At 48.9% G+C, this 20,368-nt stretch overlaps 1 protein-coding gene and 1 long non-coding RNA gene across 3 annotated transcripts in view; one reads left to right on the plus strand and one right to left on the minus strand.

Annotated features, from left to right (window-relative positions):
- The window catches only part of PRKCA (protein kinase C alpha), a 492,002-nt gene extending 475,139 nt beyond the window's left edge, over window positions 1–16,863 (plus strand). The window contains exons 16-18 of one of the 2 annotated variants that reach the window (XM_032242017.1): window positions 1,779–1,919; window positions 9,158–9,205; window positions 15,349–16,863. In XM_032242017.1, coding sequence (XP_032097908.1) covers window positions 1,779–1,919; window positions 9,158–9,205; window positions 15,349–15,513 — 354 coding nt within the window. In that variant the 3' untranslated portion in view covers window positions 15,514–16,863. The remainder of the gene's footprint in view (window positions 1–1,778; window positions 1,920–9,157; window positions 9,206–15,348) is intronic. The other variant, XM_032242018.1, reaches the window with a different exon arrangement.
- On the minus strand, window positions 505–19,959 carry LOC116525829. Its single transcript, XR_004257840.1, has 3 exons — window positions 18,559–19,959; window positions 12,597–12,602; window positions 505–516 (listed from the first exon to the last, which is right to left on the minus strand). It is a non-coding gene; the product is annotated as an uncharacterized LOC116525829 (long non-coding RNA).
- Window positions 19,960–20,368: the final 409 nt, after the last annotated feature.

Raw genomic sequence — 20,368 nt, forward strand, 5'->3', positions numbered from 1 at the left:
CAGTACTTCCTGGGACTCTGGCCCAGTCACCTAATCATGGTACTGCACTTTTAATTCTAATCCATTTCATAAAATTGTGGTGGGGACTGCCAGGTATCATCACAGGCCCTTAGAAAGAGTGTGCTCTCATCTCCTGTCCCACTTGGTGTGACTCAGTTAGTTCTTTGTTTACCACGCTTTTTATGAGCTATTCATACATACAGAAATGGGCACACATCATCAATATGCTGATAAATGAATCTTGATGAGACGCATCCACCTATGTAATTGCACTCAGCTCAGAAAACCATGTTTCCAACATCCTGGAAGCCCCCTCTGGTCCCGGCTACAGTCATTACCCCGCCCCAAGATAACCTGCCTCCCAACTTCAGATAGCATGGATTGGTCTCGCCTGTTTCCAGCTCTGCACAGACCGAGCCTTGCATTGTTGCTCCTGGCCTGGCTGCTTTCTCAGTGTTGTGATTGAGGATTCTCTCTGCATTGCTGTGTGGGGCTATAGTCCCTCCTTTCATATTGCTGTGTCGTGTTCCACTGTGTGAACGCCATCATTCCTTTTCCATTTTACTTTTGGTGGATATTTGGATTGTTTCTGCTGTGGTTTGAGGCTATTGCAAACAGAACTGCTGTGAACCTTCTGGGGCATGTGTTTTGGTGAGGATATGTACCCACTGTGGTTGAGGAACTGCTCTAGGAATAGAATTGCTGATCATGACTTGTCTAGTTTTGAATGGTCAAGAGTTGGGTCACAAAGTTATTTTCAGGCTTAGTAAGATGGAGTACAATATGCCCTTAACATTATCTGGTGAGTGTGACCATTTGGGAGGCGTTTGCCACATGTCATCCAAGAGCAAGGCACTTGGAAGGGATACTGTGGTCAGGAGGAACTGGCTTACGTTTTCAAAGAGCGCATAGTCAGTGTTTGTGTCTTGCAATAGGCAAGTTGAAATTAACTAGACACCTTCCTTGTTATAGCACTTATTTTTCTAACCTATGAGTCTTTGATTGATAATATTTTAGCCCAGAAATTACATAGATATATGCTTTTTGGTGTTTTTTTATTTTGTTTTGGTTTGGTTTTTTGAGACACAGTCTTGCTTTGTTTCCCAGGCTGGAGTGCAGTGGCGCAATCTCGGCTCACTGCAACCTCCACCTCCCGAGTTCAAGCGATTTTCCTGCCTCAGCCTCCCAAGTAGCTGGGACTCACATGCACCACAAGGCCTGGCTAATTTTTTGTATTTTTAGTAGAGACAGGATTTCACCATGCTGGCCAGGCTGGTCTCGAACTCTAGACCTTGTGAGCCAGTGGCCTCAGCCTCCCAAAGTGCTGGGATTACAGGCGTGAGACACCGCGCCTGGCCCCGTATGATGCTTATTATAGCATCCTCTGTGATGCTAGACTGTGATGCTTTCAGCACATGCAGTTTTTAGTAATTGCATGCCTTTTTTTTCTTTAACCAGATATATGTATAGCATGATGGCTCCAAAACAGATAACATATGAGATGTCTGTTTAAATTCTTCTTCTTCCATTTGGCCGTGGGTTCAGATAGCTTTCCTGTTCCCTTATCTTGAAAACCACCATAGGAAGGGCTAAGCTTGCCGATGTCATTTTTGTGAGTTGGCTTCACTCTGTGCAAGCCACTGAGTGCCTTGGTCAGCTCTCTGAGATGCTGTCCAGGAGTCCACAAAGTTACAGCTGTAGGCAGCGCTAGGCCAATGGAAGGCGCTGTCTCTGGGAAGCCCTTGTGAGCCACTGTTCTCTTTTTCTCCTTTTCCTAGCTGATGACCAAACACCCAGCCAAGCGTCTGGGCTGCGGGCCCGAGGGCGAGAGGGACGTGAGAGAACATGCCTTCTTCCGGAGGATCGACTGGGAGAAACTGGAGAACAGGGAGATCCAGCCACCGTTCAAGCCCAAAGTGGTGAGTCCAGAAAAGCAGCTTGTTTCAGAACCCCATTTCTCCAAATTCTGGGAGTATCCCACTCATCTCTTTTCTTGGCGAGAGGAGGCCGGTGACCTCTGGCTTCTACAGGGTGAGGAAACCAGCCATGTTTCAGCCTTGTTCTCAGTCCTGTGGCCTCAGCAGCCAGGATCCCTGCTGCCTTCGCAGAGTAAGGACAGATAAGGCAGGGAAGGGGACCCTGTGCACACTTCGTCCTCCAGCTGGGTGGCTGCAGAGCACCCCCACACCATTAGGGAGTGAGGCCGGCTGTGCTTCGGGTCTGGACTTTGTGGGCTTGCACCCAGCAGGGCTGTATTCATAGCCCTCCATCCTCAGCTGGACTCAGACTTCGTGTCTGTCTCCAGCTTTCCTGGATTTGCCTGGCACTGATGGGAGCACAACCCCATCCTAGCCAGCTCCTAGACCGAGCCTGGACACCACTCCCACATCCTCCACTGCCACCACTGCAGGGACTAAGTGACAGCCGCCAATCCTGACGTTGCTGGCTTTTTTCAGATTCTCCCTGTTTGATTCCTTTTTTTTTTTTTTCTTCATTTATTTACACTGTGTGCCCGGCCCTGTTCTCAGTGCCTTACAAATCATCCCAACAGCCCTGTGAGATGCGTTCTATGCTCCCCAGTTTGCAGTGGAGAAAACAGGCACAGAGAGGCTAAGTTGCCAGAGGACACACAGCGGATAGGTGGTGGAACCGGGACGAATCGGTGTCCACCCACTGCACCATCGCTGTATCTCAGAACTGCCCTGACACTGAGGCTGCAGGCTCTGATTATTGAATGCAGCCAGCAAGTGCCTTTCATAATGTTTATATCTCTAGAGGTAAACTGAGAGCCTTAAGATGTCAGCCTCGTCACTCACCACCTGCCACTTTGCAGCGCCCCCAAAGGCGTCCTGTGCCTTCCCGCTCTGCCTCTGTCTTGGCATCGGGTAGCAGCCCGTTGTGCCTCTCCCCAGAGACTGCAGAAAGCCACTTTATTCCACAGTCAGTTTCAGAAGCATTGCATGTTGGTTTTGCTGAAATCTATCTCCTTTGACAGGTGCCCCATGAGCAGGCCAGGGCACCCGCCTGGGGTGGCAGAGTTACCGACTGGGTACACACAGCCTCATTCTTAGATCAGCAACTTCCTCACTGTGTGTGCCTCTGTGTCCTCTACCCCAAGAATAAAACTGCTGTGGGTGAGCCCACTGGATTTTATTTTTCTAAGATATTTTTAGCACACACTGAAGAAAAACTAAAATTAATCAGGTCAGTTGACTTCCTCCTGAATCATCATTTCAAATAAGGCCCTTATGTATCTGCCCCCCCACCTTTTCTTTAGCCAGCCCTGTGCACTGATTTTAGGGGGCTCTCATGGGCTCCTGTCCCTCAATATACATAACCTGGTTTGAAGGTTTTGGGGGGTGGGGAGAGTGATAAGTGATGCTGCAAGCGGCCTCAGTAGAAAATTCTGTTAGGGATTTTTTTCCTCTTTTGCCTTTAATATTTATTTGTCGTCTTGAATTATGAAGGTTATGCAATGGCATCTTGAACACAGCTTAGTTTCTTTATAGGAGCAACGTAGAGACGTTCCTGACCCTGCCTTGAGGGTTGAGCAAAATCCAATTACTTGTCAGTCAGTTTCCAGAAAGAGATGAGTTGCAGCAAAACCAACCATAACACATGCCTTCTTCTATTTATTCCCACCTCATTATGGCAGAAGAGGGTGTTTATTTGCATAGTCTCCCAGGTTTTAGTCCCACACTCGGATATAGGGAAGACCAGAGGGCGACTTGGTTCCGGTAGGCAGGAATGTAAACTGTTCCCTGCGGTCCGTGGAAATCCCTGGAACAAAGTTGTACCCACGGCAGGCAGCTGAATTAGAAGCAGTGTTTATTTACATTTCATTCCTGGAGCGCTACAGTTTTTGTTTTTGTTTTGTTTTGTTTAACTGAATGCTGGTTAAAATTAAGGAAGAATGAATTGCACCTGGCTGTGAAGAAATAGCCCCTGAACTCACAAATGGAGGCAGAAATTGTGGACCCAGGCCTTAAAACTGGAACTTTCAGGCAAAAAGTCCTGCTTGGTGAGAGCCCTGGCCAGAAGGAAGGGAGAGATTGCATCTCTTCCCAGAGAGATTTCTCAGGCAGAAGGCAGTTTTCTCCTGACCTGTGCCACAAAAGAGGAAGGAGCTAGAAAGAACAGATAGACAGGAAACGGGCCCACAGGGGTAACATTAATCATGTCAGTTGACTTCCTCCTGAATCATCGTTTCAAATAAGGCCCTTAAGTATCTGCCACCCCCACCTTTTCTTTAGCAAGTCCTGTGCACTGATTTTAGGGGGATCTTCTGATTTTGAAGCACATGGCTACCGGGGACCCACAGACACCAGGTCCAAAAGCAGAGAGCTTGACTGGCAGAGAGGTAAATGGGACAAGTTCTGGTTTCTGGAAGGGCAGCGATGTGCCTCTTGAGAGCTGTTTGCTCTTGTCCTTTCACGGGGCCAGGAGGCGGGGGGAGGTTCGTGGCAGCATGTCATGGAAGGGCACACACCCCAGCCTCCAGTGGTCCCTGAGGACCGCTCTGTTTGGTGACAACGTGCTGGAGCAGAGGCACCATGCCGAGAGCCATTTCCAGTGGTTGGAGAGGACATTTAGAACAGCAAACAGCAACCGAAGTCAAAGCTGCACGGTACGCCGCGGTTAACACAAACAGCAGGAGAGAACGAGCCACATAGAAAAGTTATTCTGGGATGTGGTTTTCCGTCTTACTTGGTGAAAAGCGCACTGTGGTTCCCTGATCCAGAGCTAACTGAAAAGGCAAATGTGTTTACAGAGCTGAGCATTCTCTGATGGGTGGTCATTTTGTTATTTCAAAGAGAGACGAGCAATGCAAGTCTAAACAGTGCTGCTGGGAGAACAATCAGGCAAACGTAATGCAGCCAGAGTCTCTCACCCGGAGCCCGTTTCTGAGCACTCTCACCTCTGAGCAGTTCTTAGAACCCTGGGTGACCAATCTTTTCCGTCTTGGTAAAGTCTGCCTGATGCTTTTTTAGCAAGTGCTGGTGAATCCATTTCTCTGAAACTTGCCGGGCTAAGGACAGGTTGCTGTTCTCACATGTGGCACCACTCCTGGCTCCCAAGGAATTAAACCTTTGCTTATTATGAAATACCAGTAGCAGGACTTCAGGTCCTCACAATTATTTGCAGACTGCTTCTACAGATCAGATTGAGCTTGTAGGACCAGGAGCCTATCATCTTTGTTTTATGAATTTTTACACTTTTTGAACCTCCAATGAACGAGTCTTCCAGAAAGAGGGTAGGGGTATTCCATTGCTGGACAGCCACAGAGCTTATCCGGGGGAATCAGCGTTCCTCTAGTGTGCCGTCTTCTAATCCTCTTCCTGACTGCCAGAGTGACTTTACTACAGTTAACCCTTAGACCGCAGCGCCATGCAAAATGTGCGATCCCACCGCAAAAAGCATCTCACCGTGCCGTGATCCGTCACTAGGTTAGCACGGGACTTTCCATCTCACGGTGACATGAAGGTCAGGATCTGCAGTGCAGCCACGGGCTGGATTCTGTGTAAGGTGACACATAAAGGAGAACAGAAAGAGGAGAGTGACCAGCGTCGGTTGTGTGGGGCAGTGGCCATCTACCTTAGCAATGGCCGTCTCCCATGGTGATGGTCATCTCCCCTGACAGTAGAAAGTCTGGAGGCTCAGACAGGAGGGAAGAGCCTGGCCTGTAGCAGTCAACAGTGGGAGAGTCCAGTCCTGGACAGAGCTATGTATGTCCCTAAAAAGCCACCATGTGCCACCACGAAGATGATGATTTTCTGGAAGATAGGACAATCACTTCTCAGGGTTTATTTTGTGAAAACAAAAGCAAAGATAACCACACACAGTGGTGCTGTGCTCCCTGGACACGAGCAGCCAATACCTAGTTCTTCCTCTTTAGGAGCAAAGCACAAAGCAAGTTGGTTTCAGGGATCTCTTTAAGGAAGCACAATCTGGAGCATTCTCTGCTCCCAGGGCACAAGGACCATCAGCTCAGTGTGGACCATCAGCTCAGCCTGATGTTCTCAACCACAAACCCAAGTCATCAAAAAGAGGCTCGTAGGCCAGGCGTGTGCCTCACACCTGTAATCCCAGCACTTTGGGAGGCCGAGGCAGGTGGATCTCCTGAGGTCAGAAGTTCAAGACCAACCTGGCCAACACAGTGAAACCCCATCTCTACTAAAAGTACAAAAATTAGCTGGGCATAGTGGCGGATGCCTGTAATCTCAGCTACTCAGGAGGCTGAGGCAGGAGAATCGCTTGAACCCAGGAGGCAGAGGTTGCCGTGAGCCAAGATCGTGTCATTGCACTCCAGCCTGGGCAACAAGAGTAAAACTCCATCTCAAAAGAAAAAAAAAAGGCTCGTAGTGTTAGTCTATGTAAGAAGAAATTTTACGTTTAAAACAGATGTTGCCTCTGGAAAGGGTAATCTTCAGTGACTTAGGGAGCAATAAGTGTCCACCTGCCTCCCAGCGTCAGGTGAGCGAGGATGCAGTGTGGGAAGGAGGGTGCAGCCAGCAGCTTGGCCCAGCAACCAGAAGGCTCACCAAGGGAAGGCAAGTGCTTTCTGCTTTCCCAGAAAAATACAACCTCCAGGATTCTGATCCACCATCACTTTGAATGTCGTAAGCTTTTATTCCAATTTATAATTAATGTGAATGAGATGGCCAAAAACAGCCTTCACATTTCCACTCCTCCCGCCTGTGATCAGTCGCCGTTTATACAAATACCAGGAGCATAAAGTTAATTGATTATTCTTTTTTTAGTTCTAGCCATTGGCACCGAGGAGCAGAATAGCTGGTTCATAGGCAAGCCGGAATCATTCACTGTACTTGAATGGTGATGAGGGAGGGAGAAATTAATCTATAATGTTAACACAGGAAACGTATTCCAGAGTGGGCAGGCAGAGCACATTGAAATAGACCTTTCACAGGTGGCCACTTTTTGTGGAGTTACTGTAAGTATTTTATTTAAAAATTAAAGACAGAAAAAAAGGAACTTTCAGGACATTTCACCCAATGACCCACAGCAAGAGCCAAAGAATAAGAACGTCGACGACGTCCGTACAGCAAGAACACAATCGAGGCTCCTTTTCCCAGTCAGCCACAAAGTCCTTCACTTCACGGTGCTGTTAAGTTGGTTATTTTTTTTTTTTTTTTTTTTTTTTTTTTAGCTGGAGCAGGGATTCTTTTTTTTTTTTTTTTTTTTTTTTTTTAATTTTTATTCTGAAGTAATTTTCAATTTTAGATTTGTAGAAGGGCAGGGCCGGGAAAGCAATTTAAAGAATTTCTGCGTTCCTTTACCCAGATTCCCTAAATGTTAACATTTTAGCATGTTCATGTTATCTTTTTTTGGGGGGAGGGGGCAGAATTTTGCTCTATCGCCCAGGCTGGAGTACAGTGGCACGATCTCGGCTCACTGCAACCTCCGCCTCCCGGGTTCAAGCAATTCTCCTCCCTCAGCCTCCTGAATAGCTGGGATTACAGACACCTGCCACCACACCTGGCTAATTTTTTTTAATTTTTAGTAGAGATGGAGTTTTGCCGTGTTGGCCAGGCTGGTCTTAAACTCTGACCTCAAGTGATCTGCCCGCCTTGGCCTCCCAAAGTGCTGGGATTACAGTCCGATCTCATTATAGTTCTTTTTCTGTGTCTCTCTCTGCATAGGTACAGACACACACATACACAGACACATATTAGGTTGAAGCAAACGTAATTGTGGTTTCTGCCATTACTTTTTGTGACTTTTTGCCATTACTTTTGTACCAACCATAATATCTACTTATTTTTTTTCTGAACCATTTGAGAGTAAGTTGCAGATTTAATGCTTCTTTACATCTAGAGAATTCCTTGTGTATTTCCTGAACATCAGGACATCTCCTGGTACTATTTTCTTGCAGTAATTACTCCAGCAAGCTAGGTATATAGTGCAGCGGCTCTGCAGGTGAGAGGAGGAGGGAGAGTCCTTGGCATGGCTGTGTCACTGATCAGGTACCATTGGCAGCCTGGGCCGTGTCTCATCAGTTCTCTGGGATGGCAGGCAGCTGCATTCTCTTGGCCTTCCTGTTGGGCCAGTAACAATGATGCCATTTAAAATAGAGATCTCACGATGGGAAGGTTTGTTGACAACATACAAACACTAACCAGCCTTTGGAGACTGTAGTAAGTCACATCATGCTGTGTCTAGGTTTGATTGAAACCTCTGAACTCATCCAAGGCAGCATCTTTTACTTGGCTAATGAGAGGCAAGCAGTTTGTCCTGTTCCGTGATCGTTACTCTCTCAAATACTTTTCTGCTTAAAAGAAAAATGGGAAGAAATGAAGCATTTAAACTCATAATTGATATAACTAAGTAGTGCTATCGCGAGCCTCGGGGAGCTTCGGTGATGAGTGATGCGTAAATACAGACCCCTGTACTTCACATTGTGTGAATTGGCAGTGAAGGTCTCCAACAATGATGGCCATTACAACTTTTCTTGGAAAAGGAGCTTTAAACCCTCTAAATCTGACCATTAACATAAAGATCAAGTGGAGTACATGTTTTTATTCCATAGATTACAGCCTGTGATAAACCAGAACCTTCACCCTCATACACACGTGGCTCTCACACCTGCAGGAACCCACTTATTTACTGTGTGGCTTATGGCCTGTGTCTGTCAGCAAACTCGTCAGTGGAATCAGCCTTCCTCCAGAACGGTTTTCCCTTTCTGAGATAATACCGCAGTGCCGTAGGTGAGATGAGTACTGTTTGATTTTGTCAGAGAAACCAAAGACTATATGAAGTTGGCAGGAGGTGAAGGGGGTCCCAGTCCCTTTAAAAAAAATTTATTATTAACATACTTTCTCTGTATGGTGAAATGAACAGCTAAGTGGTAGAAAAGGGCATCAGTGAAAAGATATCGCCCCAACTGCTGACCCTACTCTTCATGATCTTTTTTGTAACCTTCCAGAAAGTTTCTGCTTGTGTAAACATATACACAGATGAGGTTGTGCCATGTTACACACCTTGCGTCTTTCACATAGTGATATATCCGGGAGGCGTTTCTGCATCAGCCCACGTGGGTTTATGGCATTCTTTACGTGTCCATTCCCAATTCTGGACTTCCAAAGCCAGGAACTGACTGTTCTCCAAATCCTCTCCTTTGTCCGTTCTTATTCTCCAGACTGTGTGTACCAAAATGCACTGGCTTCAGTGGGCCTCCAGGTCTTCGGTGAGCACGCTTCCAGAACTGTGGGTGACTGACATGAGCAAACTAACCCCACTTTATAACCCCTAACCGTGTGCTCCTGCCTGTGTTGGTCATGCACGAAGCCCGTTCCCTGAGCATGCTCATCTCCAGAGAAAGGGCAGACCAATGGCCAGACCCCTTTGCTGGATGGCTCCTTAATATGGACGAAGCCCAGGTGAAACGCACCAGCCCATTTCCACTGTTAAGTCATTTAACTTAAATGAAGATGACGTGCAACCACGAGTGGGAGAGTTGTGCAGATGGTGGCAACGTGGTTGCTAACATGCTCCACTGCACCCCAGCGCTGGGACTTGAACTACAAGTAAGGGTCCCCCTACGATGAAGCACGTCCTCCTGCATTTGGTCATCGTGAGGGGTGGCTCCCACCTCGTTAGGTTTCCTCTCCATAGTCTTGCAACATCCCTTTACTGTTCATTTGTTCTGCACCCTTCCTCCTCTTCTGGGTTTTGCTTGGTTTTGCTTTTTAACAGCAGTGTTTTGAGCTACTCATATTTCGCGTAATTCTCATAGCTGTGCCCATGGGGTTGGATCCTACATGGCAGACGCCGGGGTAAAGGGCAGGGGTGAGACCAGCACGTGTATTGCTCATGCTCAGTGGCCCCTCACAGGTAAGAATCAGCCACGAAGCCAACTCCTACATTGCACCTCAGTCTCCCGCACGCCCCATCACAGAAGGAAAGGGGCTGTAAGCAGCGTGTCTGCCACGTGAGGCTTCAGTGGGGGCACACTGCAGGTCCAGAGGCCACGTCATTCCATGCCATGTAACATTCGTTACCAGGCCCAATTTCTCTTGGGTTCACTGTATTCGTTGTCAGTTTGACCACGTAGGTAAGAACATCAAAACGACAAAGCAGTTAATTCCTGAGTCCAGAGATCGGAAAGAGGGAGGTAGCTTATTCATAATGTTCATTCATCATTCAGATAGCGATCGCATGCCTTTTACATGTCGGCACTTGCTTCACAGCGTGTCCCTTTTGTCTGTCCCACCTTCTCATTGAGGAAGGGCCTCATACTCACTAGTTCCCTGGATCCTCACAACAGCCTGGGATGGTGGATGGCCGCATCCCCGTCTTACCTTCACAGAGAGATGCGTTGAGTTTGCCAAAGCTATATGTTGGGGCTCCTGATCTCTAGCCATATCCTTCTCCCCTCTGTGTCCCCACTTTCCCTTGGGTGTTGATATCACTTGGTCTCAGGGATTTCCAGAGGAACTCGCCTGGGCTCACACACCAACCGGTTGGGTCTGGCCACCCCCGATGCCCTCTTCCCCTTTATCTCTGTCCCACATCCATCATGCGGTACGTCGCATACCAGAAGGCAGAAGCCTCAGTTGGCGAAAGGTCTGGGTGACCTTTGGAGGTGGATATGGTGTATACTCAGCCCAGTTTTGCTCACAAGGTGTAAATGTTACTTTTAGCTGCCATGTCGTAGGGCTCTGAGGCCATGGACAACACCACCTCCCTGTTGTCACAGACTGCTGTGGAGGCTGCCCTTCCAGTGGCCGTGGTGATTACCTGCCTGCCTCATCCCTGAGGAGTGTCGGGAGGCTGGCTGCAGTCGCCTTTCACTCATTCACTTGGCATTCATGCAGTCATGCTAGATGCCCCCTCACCCTTTAGCCTCTCTGTCTCTTCTTGCCCCCTGCTCAGCTCCAAGATGGTGCCCAAGGCCATTGCCCATCAAGGTCATGGTGATGAGTAAGGTTAGATCAGATCGTAGGAAGAATCGCTTCCTCATTAGGAATGCAGTAGTCTCTCGAATCTACTGCTTGCCCTTTCTCCAAGGATCCAAAAATCTCTGGTTTTCATTATCTTTTTCAGTAGGTGGCGGTGCTGGTGGTGATGAGGTCAGATGCAGTTTTCCATATCAACATCTTGGGAAACAAGTAGTTCAAGATCTTCTCCAATTTGACTTACAGTGGATTGTCTACTTCCAGGCCTGCTTCTGCTAAGAGCTGTGGAAGTTTGATTTATAATGCACTGGCAGACCTTCCGTGGTGGAAAAGGAAACGATATTTCTCACCACGCCAAATCTGGGGTGGAAACAGCTGTGCTGCCCCCTGCCTCTTGGTGGGGGAAGGAGACTTATTTCTGGTTTGAGCTCCCTGAGAATAAAAAGTCCTTCTCAGTGTCAGGAGCGGATCTGACTCTCAGGTCCGCCTGCAGCCCTTCTGGGCTTTCTTCCCCGTTGCTTGCTGAGATACACCCATGGCTCATTTCTGCCCCGTGGTTGACGCGCCTGAACTTCAGCGGTTCAGTTTTTACCCTTTGCCCTCGGCCCTGGCCTGCCTCCTGTCTCTCCACCTAAGTGAAACCAATGTAAGAAAAGCTTCCATTTGTTAAAAGTGTGATTTCTCCCTCTTTGAGTTCAGGGAAAATTCCAAAGAGATTTACGGTGAGAAAGGAGAGCAGGGTGTTTCCAGCAGTGAGCCACACAGCAGCACTCAGTGTGACTGCAGGGCAGCCACTGGGTTGATCCAGGCTCCCTAACTTCTCGCTCAGCTCTGCAATCCTCAGCACAGGTGGAGCACGAGGCCTTAACCAGGAAGGGATTTTTGCCCCATGTTATCACGGTGCTTAGCTTACCAAGCAGTGGGCGCCCTCAGGACTGACCCTTCTCTGGACACCAGCCTTGGAACTGGATGCCCACAAGCCTGCCTCTCCAGGCTTCTCAGTGGGAAGGTTTCCGTCCTACCCATTTTAGAGCCTGGGAACTCTCCTTGTCGTTTGCTTGTTATTTTTCTTTGGCAGTAAAGCCATGGCTTTTGGAAATGCCCCATTGGACAATGATTCACGAATGCCATAAAGACAGTACTCAAAGGAAAAGGTCAGACCTGTGCGCTCTTTTCACAGAACACAATGATGCATTTAGAGCAGGATAGACAGATACCCACCCTAGATGTCTATCTATGCAGCTCTAAATTCACCAATGTGTTCTGCGAAAAGGGGAGAGGACATTTTACCTTGGCTTGCCTTGCCCGTCCTTTTAGGGACTCACATCCCTTTATCATATTTTTTCCAAAAATTCCTTCTTGCTCATCTTTGCATGGTCAGTGAGTATCAAGAGAAGCACAGATGATCTCTTATTAAGGGAGCACACATCCCAGCCTCTGGGAGCCCTGATTGTAGATTCACTTGAATTCTTCCAGGCAATGAGTATTGATTAATCAGGTTCCACAAAGATGTTTCCACAGCCAACTCCACGGAGCTGTCACTTGCTCCAGATGCTTTCGCCCTGGGACTTCTGACGCTTCTCCATTCTCCGCTCTTGCATGCGGCTGCTCCTGCCTAATTCCCTAGTCTGGCTTCATGTCCGCCCTCACACTGATCTCAGGACCTACTCAGCCTCACACGATAGTCTTGGTATGCCCCAGAGTTTCTCAGCATCAGGTACTGTTGACATTTTGAGCCGATCATTCTTTGGGGTGGGGGCAGTGTCCTGGGCCTTGTAGGGTGTTCCGGGGCATCCCCGGCCTCTACCCGCTAGATGCCAGTCTTGCCCTGCACAAGTCCTGATGACCAAAAATGGGTTCCCTAGGGGCAGAATCATCGCTGGCTGGGAACCACTGGTATATCCAGAGGAGGGCTCTTTCTTTGGCTGTTGTCATCCCAGCAGCCTCTGAATGTGGTGTTCCAAGGAAACTTGGTTTCTGTTTAATTGATGAATTAAGTACGGACTCCTGACTAATTCCTAGGAAGAAACAGCGTGCCCCTATTTATTTTTCAAAGAGCCTTTCTAAGTATTTGCAAGTGGCCTGTGTATGTAGGGTGATATGAATTGCAGATTCTGCCTCTGCTAACCTTGGCTTTGAGGTGCTTTGTGCTTTTCCAAGGAAATACACCATGGAAATGTGGGTTGTGAGAGTGGAAGCTTTGCTGCCCCACATGTGGGAGGCAGGGCCGATGTGACAGTAAGCCTTGTAGTCTATATGACTCCACAGAGTAACTTGAAAACCCCTGCCTCTCGTCCCCTCTGCCCCAGCACACACGTCCCCCACATACTTACCATTCATTGCGACATGAACTCTCCTTGGGTGACGAGTAGATGTTGCTTATTAAAATGGAAATAAGCCAGAAGGCCGGGCACGGTGGCTCATGCCTGTCATCCCAGCACTTTGGGAGGCCAAGGCCGGCAGATTGCTGGAGCCCAGGAGTTCGAGACCAGCCTAAGCAACATGGTGAAATCCTGTCAATACAAAAAATGCAAAAAATAGCCAGGTGTGGCGGTATGCACCTGCAGTCCTGGCTACCCAGGAGACTCAGATGGGAGGAACGACTGAGCTCAGGTGATTGAGGCTGCAGTGATCTCTGCTCACACCACTGCACACCACTCTGGGTGACAGAGTGAGACCCTGTCTCAAAAAAAAAAAAAAAAAAGCCTAGAAAAGAAAGCTGTTTGTTATAAACACCTTACTTTGAATTTCTGACATGCTTTCCACCTCAACAGGTACTTAGCAGACTTTATTTGATGAAAAGTAGGTGGGAAAAGGGTAATCAAAGTAGATTCTGGCAGGGAACAATGGCCTGTAATCTCAGTACTTTGGGAGGCCAAGGCAGGTGGATCACTACTAAGAATGCAAAAAACTTAGCCAGGCGTGGCAGTGAGCGCCTGTAATCCCAGCTACTCTGAAGGCCAAGGCAGGAGAATCACTTGAACCCAGGACGTAGAAGTTGCAGTGAGCCGAGATCACGCCATTGCACTCCAGTCTGGGTGGCAGAGTGAGACTCCATCTCAAAACAACAACAACAAAAAAAGTAGGTTCCCAAGCAGACCTCCTAGAAGATAAAGTGTGAAAAAGGAGCTGTGAAAGCACAGCCCGTGAGACTCAACTGCCTTCTAAAAACACTAGCTGCATGTGCTGGCCTCTCGCCTCGGCTGGTCTGTGCAAAACCCCATACATTTCACCTTCACGACAGCCTTGGGCAGGAGGTGTGATTATTCTCCCGGAGTTACAGATGAGCAAACTGGGTGGACCCCCGCCTTCACAGTGAATCCAGAGCTATTCCCTGCCAAAGACCCGAGGGTGCCTGGTTCGTTTGAAATGTGCGCTAGCTCAGAATTAATTCATGTTGGTCCTGTGGTGCCCGCAGCTGGTCCAAGGGAAATAATTTGCAACATCTTGAAAATCATTCTTAGGATCCTCAGTGAAACTCCCAGTTCTCCCTGTTTCAGAGTCACGCTGGGATACTGGGGACTTCAACACGTCACAACCCTTGTGGGTGGCTGACAAAGTGAAGAGAACACCCCTTCCCCGCTTTTGGAGTCAGGCTGCCAAGCTGTGCTGCCTAAGAGGCTGTGTGTCTCAGACTCCAGTGCAGAGGTTCTGCCTGCAGCCTCGATGTGCTCGGAGCGCCCCAGTGGACCGTGGAGGAGAGGAATGGCCGAGACAGACAGCAGGCCTCTCCCTGCTTCCCCAGGGCGCCATGTAAACCTCCTCCAGCCTGGGACCACCCTGCAAATGAGCTCCAGCTGCCCACCTGCCTGCTGGCCAGCTCTGTCTAGCTGTGCTCAATTCTAGCTGGCCAGGTGCAAATCTCCCAGCCTTGCTGCCATGCCTACCTCATTGCTTGAAGCTTAATTTAGGGGCTGGGGTTTCTAGAGCAGCCCAGTTGGAAGGCAAGAATAACACAGTTTTTACTTCATTACGAATATTGCAGCAAAGAGCCAGATGGGGCAGTAACTCGCCCCCTCGCTTGGCCCAGGGGTAACTGCCTGCAGCCCCAGCTGACGCCCTGGCCTTTCAACACAGAACTGTGACTGACAGCCCCACCTGTGTGGCATCCGTGCTCTCAGCTCCGCTTGCTCGGTGAGGTGGCTACGAAGGGACAGGGGCTGTCCCCTTGTTGCTGCCTCATTGCCAGCCATGCATTCCCACCCAGGGTTTCTGTTCGGGGTATTTAGAGACTTAGAGTTGGGTAACTGGTCGTAGTCTGCTCTGCCTGGCTTTTGAATCCAGCAGGCCTGCAAGTCCTCCAGCATTCCTCCTGCCTAACCAGCCCTGAGTCCCCGGGGCCGTGCTCCTCCCCAGAGAGGGCTCTCGGAAAGCCGCCCCTGCATCCTGTCCCGTTGACTGACCTTTGCTTCTTTTTGTCTTTTCTCCGCAGTGCGGCAAAGGAGCAGAAAACTTTGACAAGTTCTTCACACGAGGACAGCCTGTCTTAACACCGCCCGATCAGCTGGTTATTGCTAACATAGACCAGTCTGATTTTGAAGGGTTCTCATATGTCAACCCCCAGTTTGTGCACCCCATCTTACAGAGCGCAGTATGAAACTCACCAGCGAGAACAAACGCCTCCCCAGCCCCCAGCCCTCCCAGCAGCGGGAAGTTATCTTTAACCCTAAAATTTTAAGGCCGTGGCCTTGTGTCTGATTCCATGTAGAGGCCTGAAAATTGTAGGGTTATTAGTCCAAATGTGATCAACTGTTCAGGGTCTCTCTCTTACAACCAAGAACATTATCTTAGTGGAAGATGGTACGTCACGCACAGTGTCCACTTTAATTCTGTAGAAGTTACTTCTGGCTCTAGGCTAACCCTTCCTAGAAAGCAAACGGATTCTTGCCCCATTTTGGGTACAATTTGATATACTTTACATACCCTCCATCTGTGGATTTTTCACCATCGGAATCCCCCACCAGAGATGTTCAAGGGAGCCTGCCCCAGCCCCAGGGACTGGAGACCTCTCCACCCAAGACGTCTTTGGAGTCAAAGAACAGGAAGCCAAGAGGGTGAGAGCAAGGAGGGATTGGGGGTGGGGAAGGCTTCAAAATATCCGCCGCTTCCATTCTCTGCCTCCATGGAAACAGCCCCTAGAATCCGAAAGGCCGGGATGAACCTAATCACTGTTCCCAAACATTGACAATTCCTAACCTAAGCATAGTCCGGCAGTTACCAGTTTAAAAAAAACAGACGCCTCAGATGAGTGTTGGGTGAATCTGTCATCTGGTGCCCTCCTTGGTTGATAACTGTCTTGATAACTTTCATTCTTTGTAAGAGGCCAAATCGTCTAAGGACTTTGCTGAACAAGCATGTGAAATCATGTCGGATCAAGGATAAGCCAGTGTGTATGTACGTTCATTTTAATCTCTGGGAGATTATTCTTCAATCCAGGGTGCCATCAGTAATCATGCCACTACTCACGAGCGTTGTTCGCCAACACCCACCCCCCCCAAACACCAATATTTTGCTACCTACCTTGTTAACCTCCTCAAGAAGCTGAAGTGTACGCCCTCTCCCCTTTTGTACTTATTTATTTAGTAGGCCGCAGTGTCGTTTATGAAAGTATGATGTACAGTAACTTAATCGAAGTGTTGACTCTAGCGTCAGCCCCTTCTGATTGGTTTTCCTCCCTTCTCCGGCCCTTGATGTCCACTTAGGGATAAAAATGACATGGTTTTGGTTCCCATTTCCAGTTCATGTTGAATGACACGCCTGGAGCTGTAGAATCAGGAAACCTTGGATGCCTAACAGCTCAAAGATGTTTTATTGCTAGAAGGATTTTAATATGTTTTGCAAATGCATCATGCAATGAATTTTGCATGTTTATAATAAACCTTAATAACAAGTGAATCTATATTATTGATATAATCGTATCAAGTATAAAGAGAGTATTATAATAATTTTATAAGACACAATTGTGCTCTATTTGTGCGGGTTCTTGTTTCTGATCCTCTTTTCTAATTAAGTTTTAGCTGAATCCCTTGCTTCTGTGTTTTCCCTCCCTGCCCATTGGCACTGTATCAGATAGATTAATTTTTAAATGTAGATCAAATTTCAAAAACGAATGGCTACTTTACATGATAAATTAGTCTCTTACTACCTGTGTGTGCGTGTATGTGTGTGTATATATATATATATATATACGTATGTATTCATACATACGTATATATATATATTTGATTCTACCTGCAAATAAGAGTTTTATTGGTGGGGACTATTTTTGAGCTGACACTCCCTCTTAGTTTCTTAATGCCACCTCTCGTCCCGGTTCCTCCACCACTCTTCCTCTTGGGGACAGCAGGAAGTGTCTGATTCTGGTCTGCCTAGTACGTTGGGGCACATGTGCCATTGCTGCAGCACCTGGGCTGACCTTTGTGTGCTCGCGCACGTGTGTGTGTGTGTGTGTGTTTCATTCTTCCCTTCAGACTGCGACTGTTGCTGACTCCAGGTAGCGGGGAGGGATGAGGAGACCCCCCTTGCTGTGTGTACTGGACATGTAGGAAGCATGCTTTCTGTCTTGTTGCCTCTGCAATGACCTGCCGTTTGCCCCAGCACGCACAACCTTCATGAGACCAACACAGCTGTACCCTGCAGGCACCAGTGCGTGCTCTTCAGAGGCTGTGGACTTTCTTCCAGCCATTGCTGGCATTGGCCTTTCCAGCCTTGGGAGGAGCATGCTGCTTTGGTGAGACACCCCCGTCCCCCATGCAGGGTCCTCCGAGGAGCCAGGTTCTACCACAAACAGAAACAGAATGAAAGTAGCTGTTGGTCCTTGTAGAGAGCGGCTCAGTTTCCTCCCAAAAGCATCTCCCAGCTAAGCTCGCCTTGTTTTACCCCTCTGGCTGTTTGCATGAAATTCACAGAACACACAACCATGAAACTCTTTGAGGTGAGACCTGGAAACCCCTGAGTAGGAGAGCCAGGGTAGGGAACAAGCCTGGCAGAAAAGAGCCATTGCTTCTGCCGTCTTTTATGCTCTGTAGACATCAAGACTCCAGGGGGGTCTGGCTCCCCGTCCCTGCAGCCCTGCGGGTCAGTAAACAACCTGGGTTCGTGTCCTGACCAGCTGAGCCTCCTTCGATCCAAGGGGAAAGAGACTGTTTTGTAAAAAGAGCCTAGGAGACAAAAGGGCTGGTCCCCCTGCTCCAGAATGGAGCAGCTGCAGGACAGACCCCCACGAGGCCCCCAGAAAGGAGGAAGGTCCCACGGAGGAACACATGGGGTTAGGGGCTCTGTCACCAGGCTGGAGTGCAATGATGTGATCTCAGCTCACTGCAACCTCTACCTCCCGAATTCAAGCAATTCCCCTGCCTCAGCCTCTCAAGTAGCTGGGACTACAGGCATGTACCACCATGCCAGCTAATTTTTTTTCTTTGTATTTTAGTAGAGACAGGGTTTCACCATGTTGGCCAGGATGGTCTCTATCTCCTGACCTTGTGATCCACCTGCCTCGGCCTCCCAAAGTGCTGAGATTATAGACGTGAGCCGCCGCGCCTGGCTACAACCTGCCTGTTTTAAGCAAGCAGCAGGCTTAGGCTTAGGCTTTCCCTGCAAAAGCCAACACCCACAAGTTTGTTTCTCTCGGAAACGCGTCGACTGTCTCAGCTGGCTGATGATCTCTCAGACCATGTGGCAAAGTTTTCAAAGAAAATGCCTCGATGGGGGTGCCCAGCACACTGCCTGAGGGACAGAAGACCCCAGCACAAACGCCTCGGGGGGAAACAGTAAATCAGGGTCCAGTGCAGGGTTGCCCTGTGGAGCCTGGGTATCCATTGCTGAGTGTTGAATGTGGATAATGGTTAGAGCTCTGCAGATCTCAGCAGCCGAAGACAGTTACTGTGGGAAGACTGTCCTGTAGGTAACCATGAGCAATGGCTCGCCCCAGAATCAGTTTATGAAATTCTATGGCACTGCCCCCTTCGTGGGCATCGTGTGAAGTGAGATAGCAGCAGGGGTGTGATGTGGAGCTGACGCAGCCACGCAGGAGGGCCCTGGGGGACCTTTTGGGGAGTGCCTGCTCCTGAGCACTGCATGATTGCCAGGGCCTGTGCAGGTCTAAGCAGCCAGGCAGAGTCGGGCACCATCCACCTCCCCACAGGACCCATGGAGCTATGACCACACCAGGCCATCCAAACGGCTCTGCGTTGTCTTCCCTTGGAAGGTGGCCACTCCTTGGTGGCAGAATTTCCCTCCAAGGCTGCAGGCCGTGGGCTGGCAGCCCATCTCTTGGCGTTTCGATGAAGGTCACCAGGTGTCGGGTTTGAAAGGAAGTCACTGGAGTATGCTGCAGGGGGCTGCCCTCTGGGCTAATGGGGGCCCACCTCCAGGGAAAAACAAATTCAAAAGGCAGATCAGAAACCACAGGAGCCAAAATGATTGCTTCAGCAGCACTCCTCCTCTTTCATCCCGAGGCCTGGTGGGTCCATGCAGAGCCCCCGTCTGCCCTTTCTGATGCCACGTATTAGGCCTTCTTATTCAGAATTTGGATAGAAAATCATGGGGTCAAGAGCTCTGGAAGCCTGGCCGGTGCTTGGTGGAAAGATTATGAAAGACCAAGATTAACACAATCCAGCAAACGACTGTCGAGCGCCTCTCTGAGCCCAAGTCCTTAGGCGAGTGTGATGACTTCCTTGAAGGAGTGGACAGACGTCCAGAGAACCCCACCACGGACATGCTGAGAAGGGAGAGGGAGGAGGGGGCTGCAGTCAGGAAGGAGCCAGGGAAGAACAGCGTTTGGGTGCATCCAGAAATATGCCTTACAGTGAGAGGGGGAGGAAGGGGTGCCCTTGTCAGCGGCTTCCCATCGGAGGTGGCTAGTGCAGATGGAAGTTTCCATCTGCTGGCCCTCAAGAGAGTGTTTTGCCAGGGACACGGTCTGTTCCTCCTCAGAAAACACCCCCCAAATTCTAACATCCCCACCAGCTGCCAGAAGCCCCTTTTCCCCTCCCCACCTTGAAGTAGCTCGTCAGTTTCTGGGTAGAGCCAGACCATCCAGTGGGCACCAGAGGCAGGTAGATTCCTGCCCGTTTCCTCTCTGGCTTCCTTGCCAAGAATTATGGCAGCTGAGGAGGAATGGAGAAGTATCAAAAACACCGCCATATCCACCTGGTTCCACTTAGCAGGAGACAGGAGACATTTCAGAGGGGATTTTTTTTTTTTTCTGGGATGTGTTTTCTCAGTACTGAAAAGAGAAAAAGTGACAGTCTTGTGTTTTTAAAAGCCTCAGAAAGGTGATGCCATCTGACAGTCATTTTCTCACTTTGGTCTTATGAAGTCTATTTCTTGTGTGTACACATCACACCATTTGCTGTTTCTTTATAACCCAAAAAGGGTAGGAGCGCCTGTTCCCCCACTGGGCACACCAGACAATCATAATCACAAAACAGAGGCTGAGCCAGGGACCCAAA

The sequence above is a fragment of the Sapajus apella genome, unplaced genomic scaffold (assembly GCF_009761245.1).
Source record: "Sapajus apella isolate SASKATOON/1434 unplaced genomic scaffold, GSC_monkey_1.0 scaffold48, whole genome shotgun sequence".
NCBI lineage: Eukaryota > Metazoa > Chordata > Mammalia > Primates > Cebidae > Sapajus > Sapajus apella.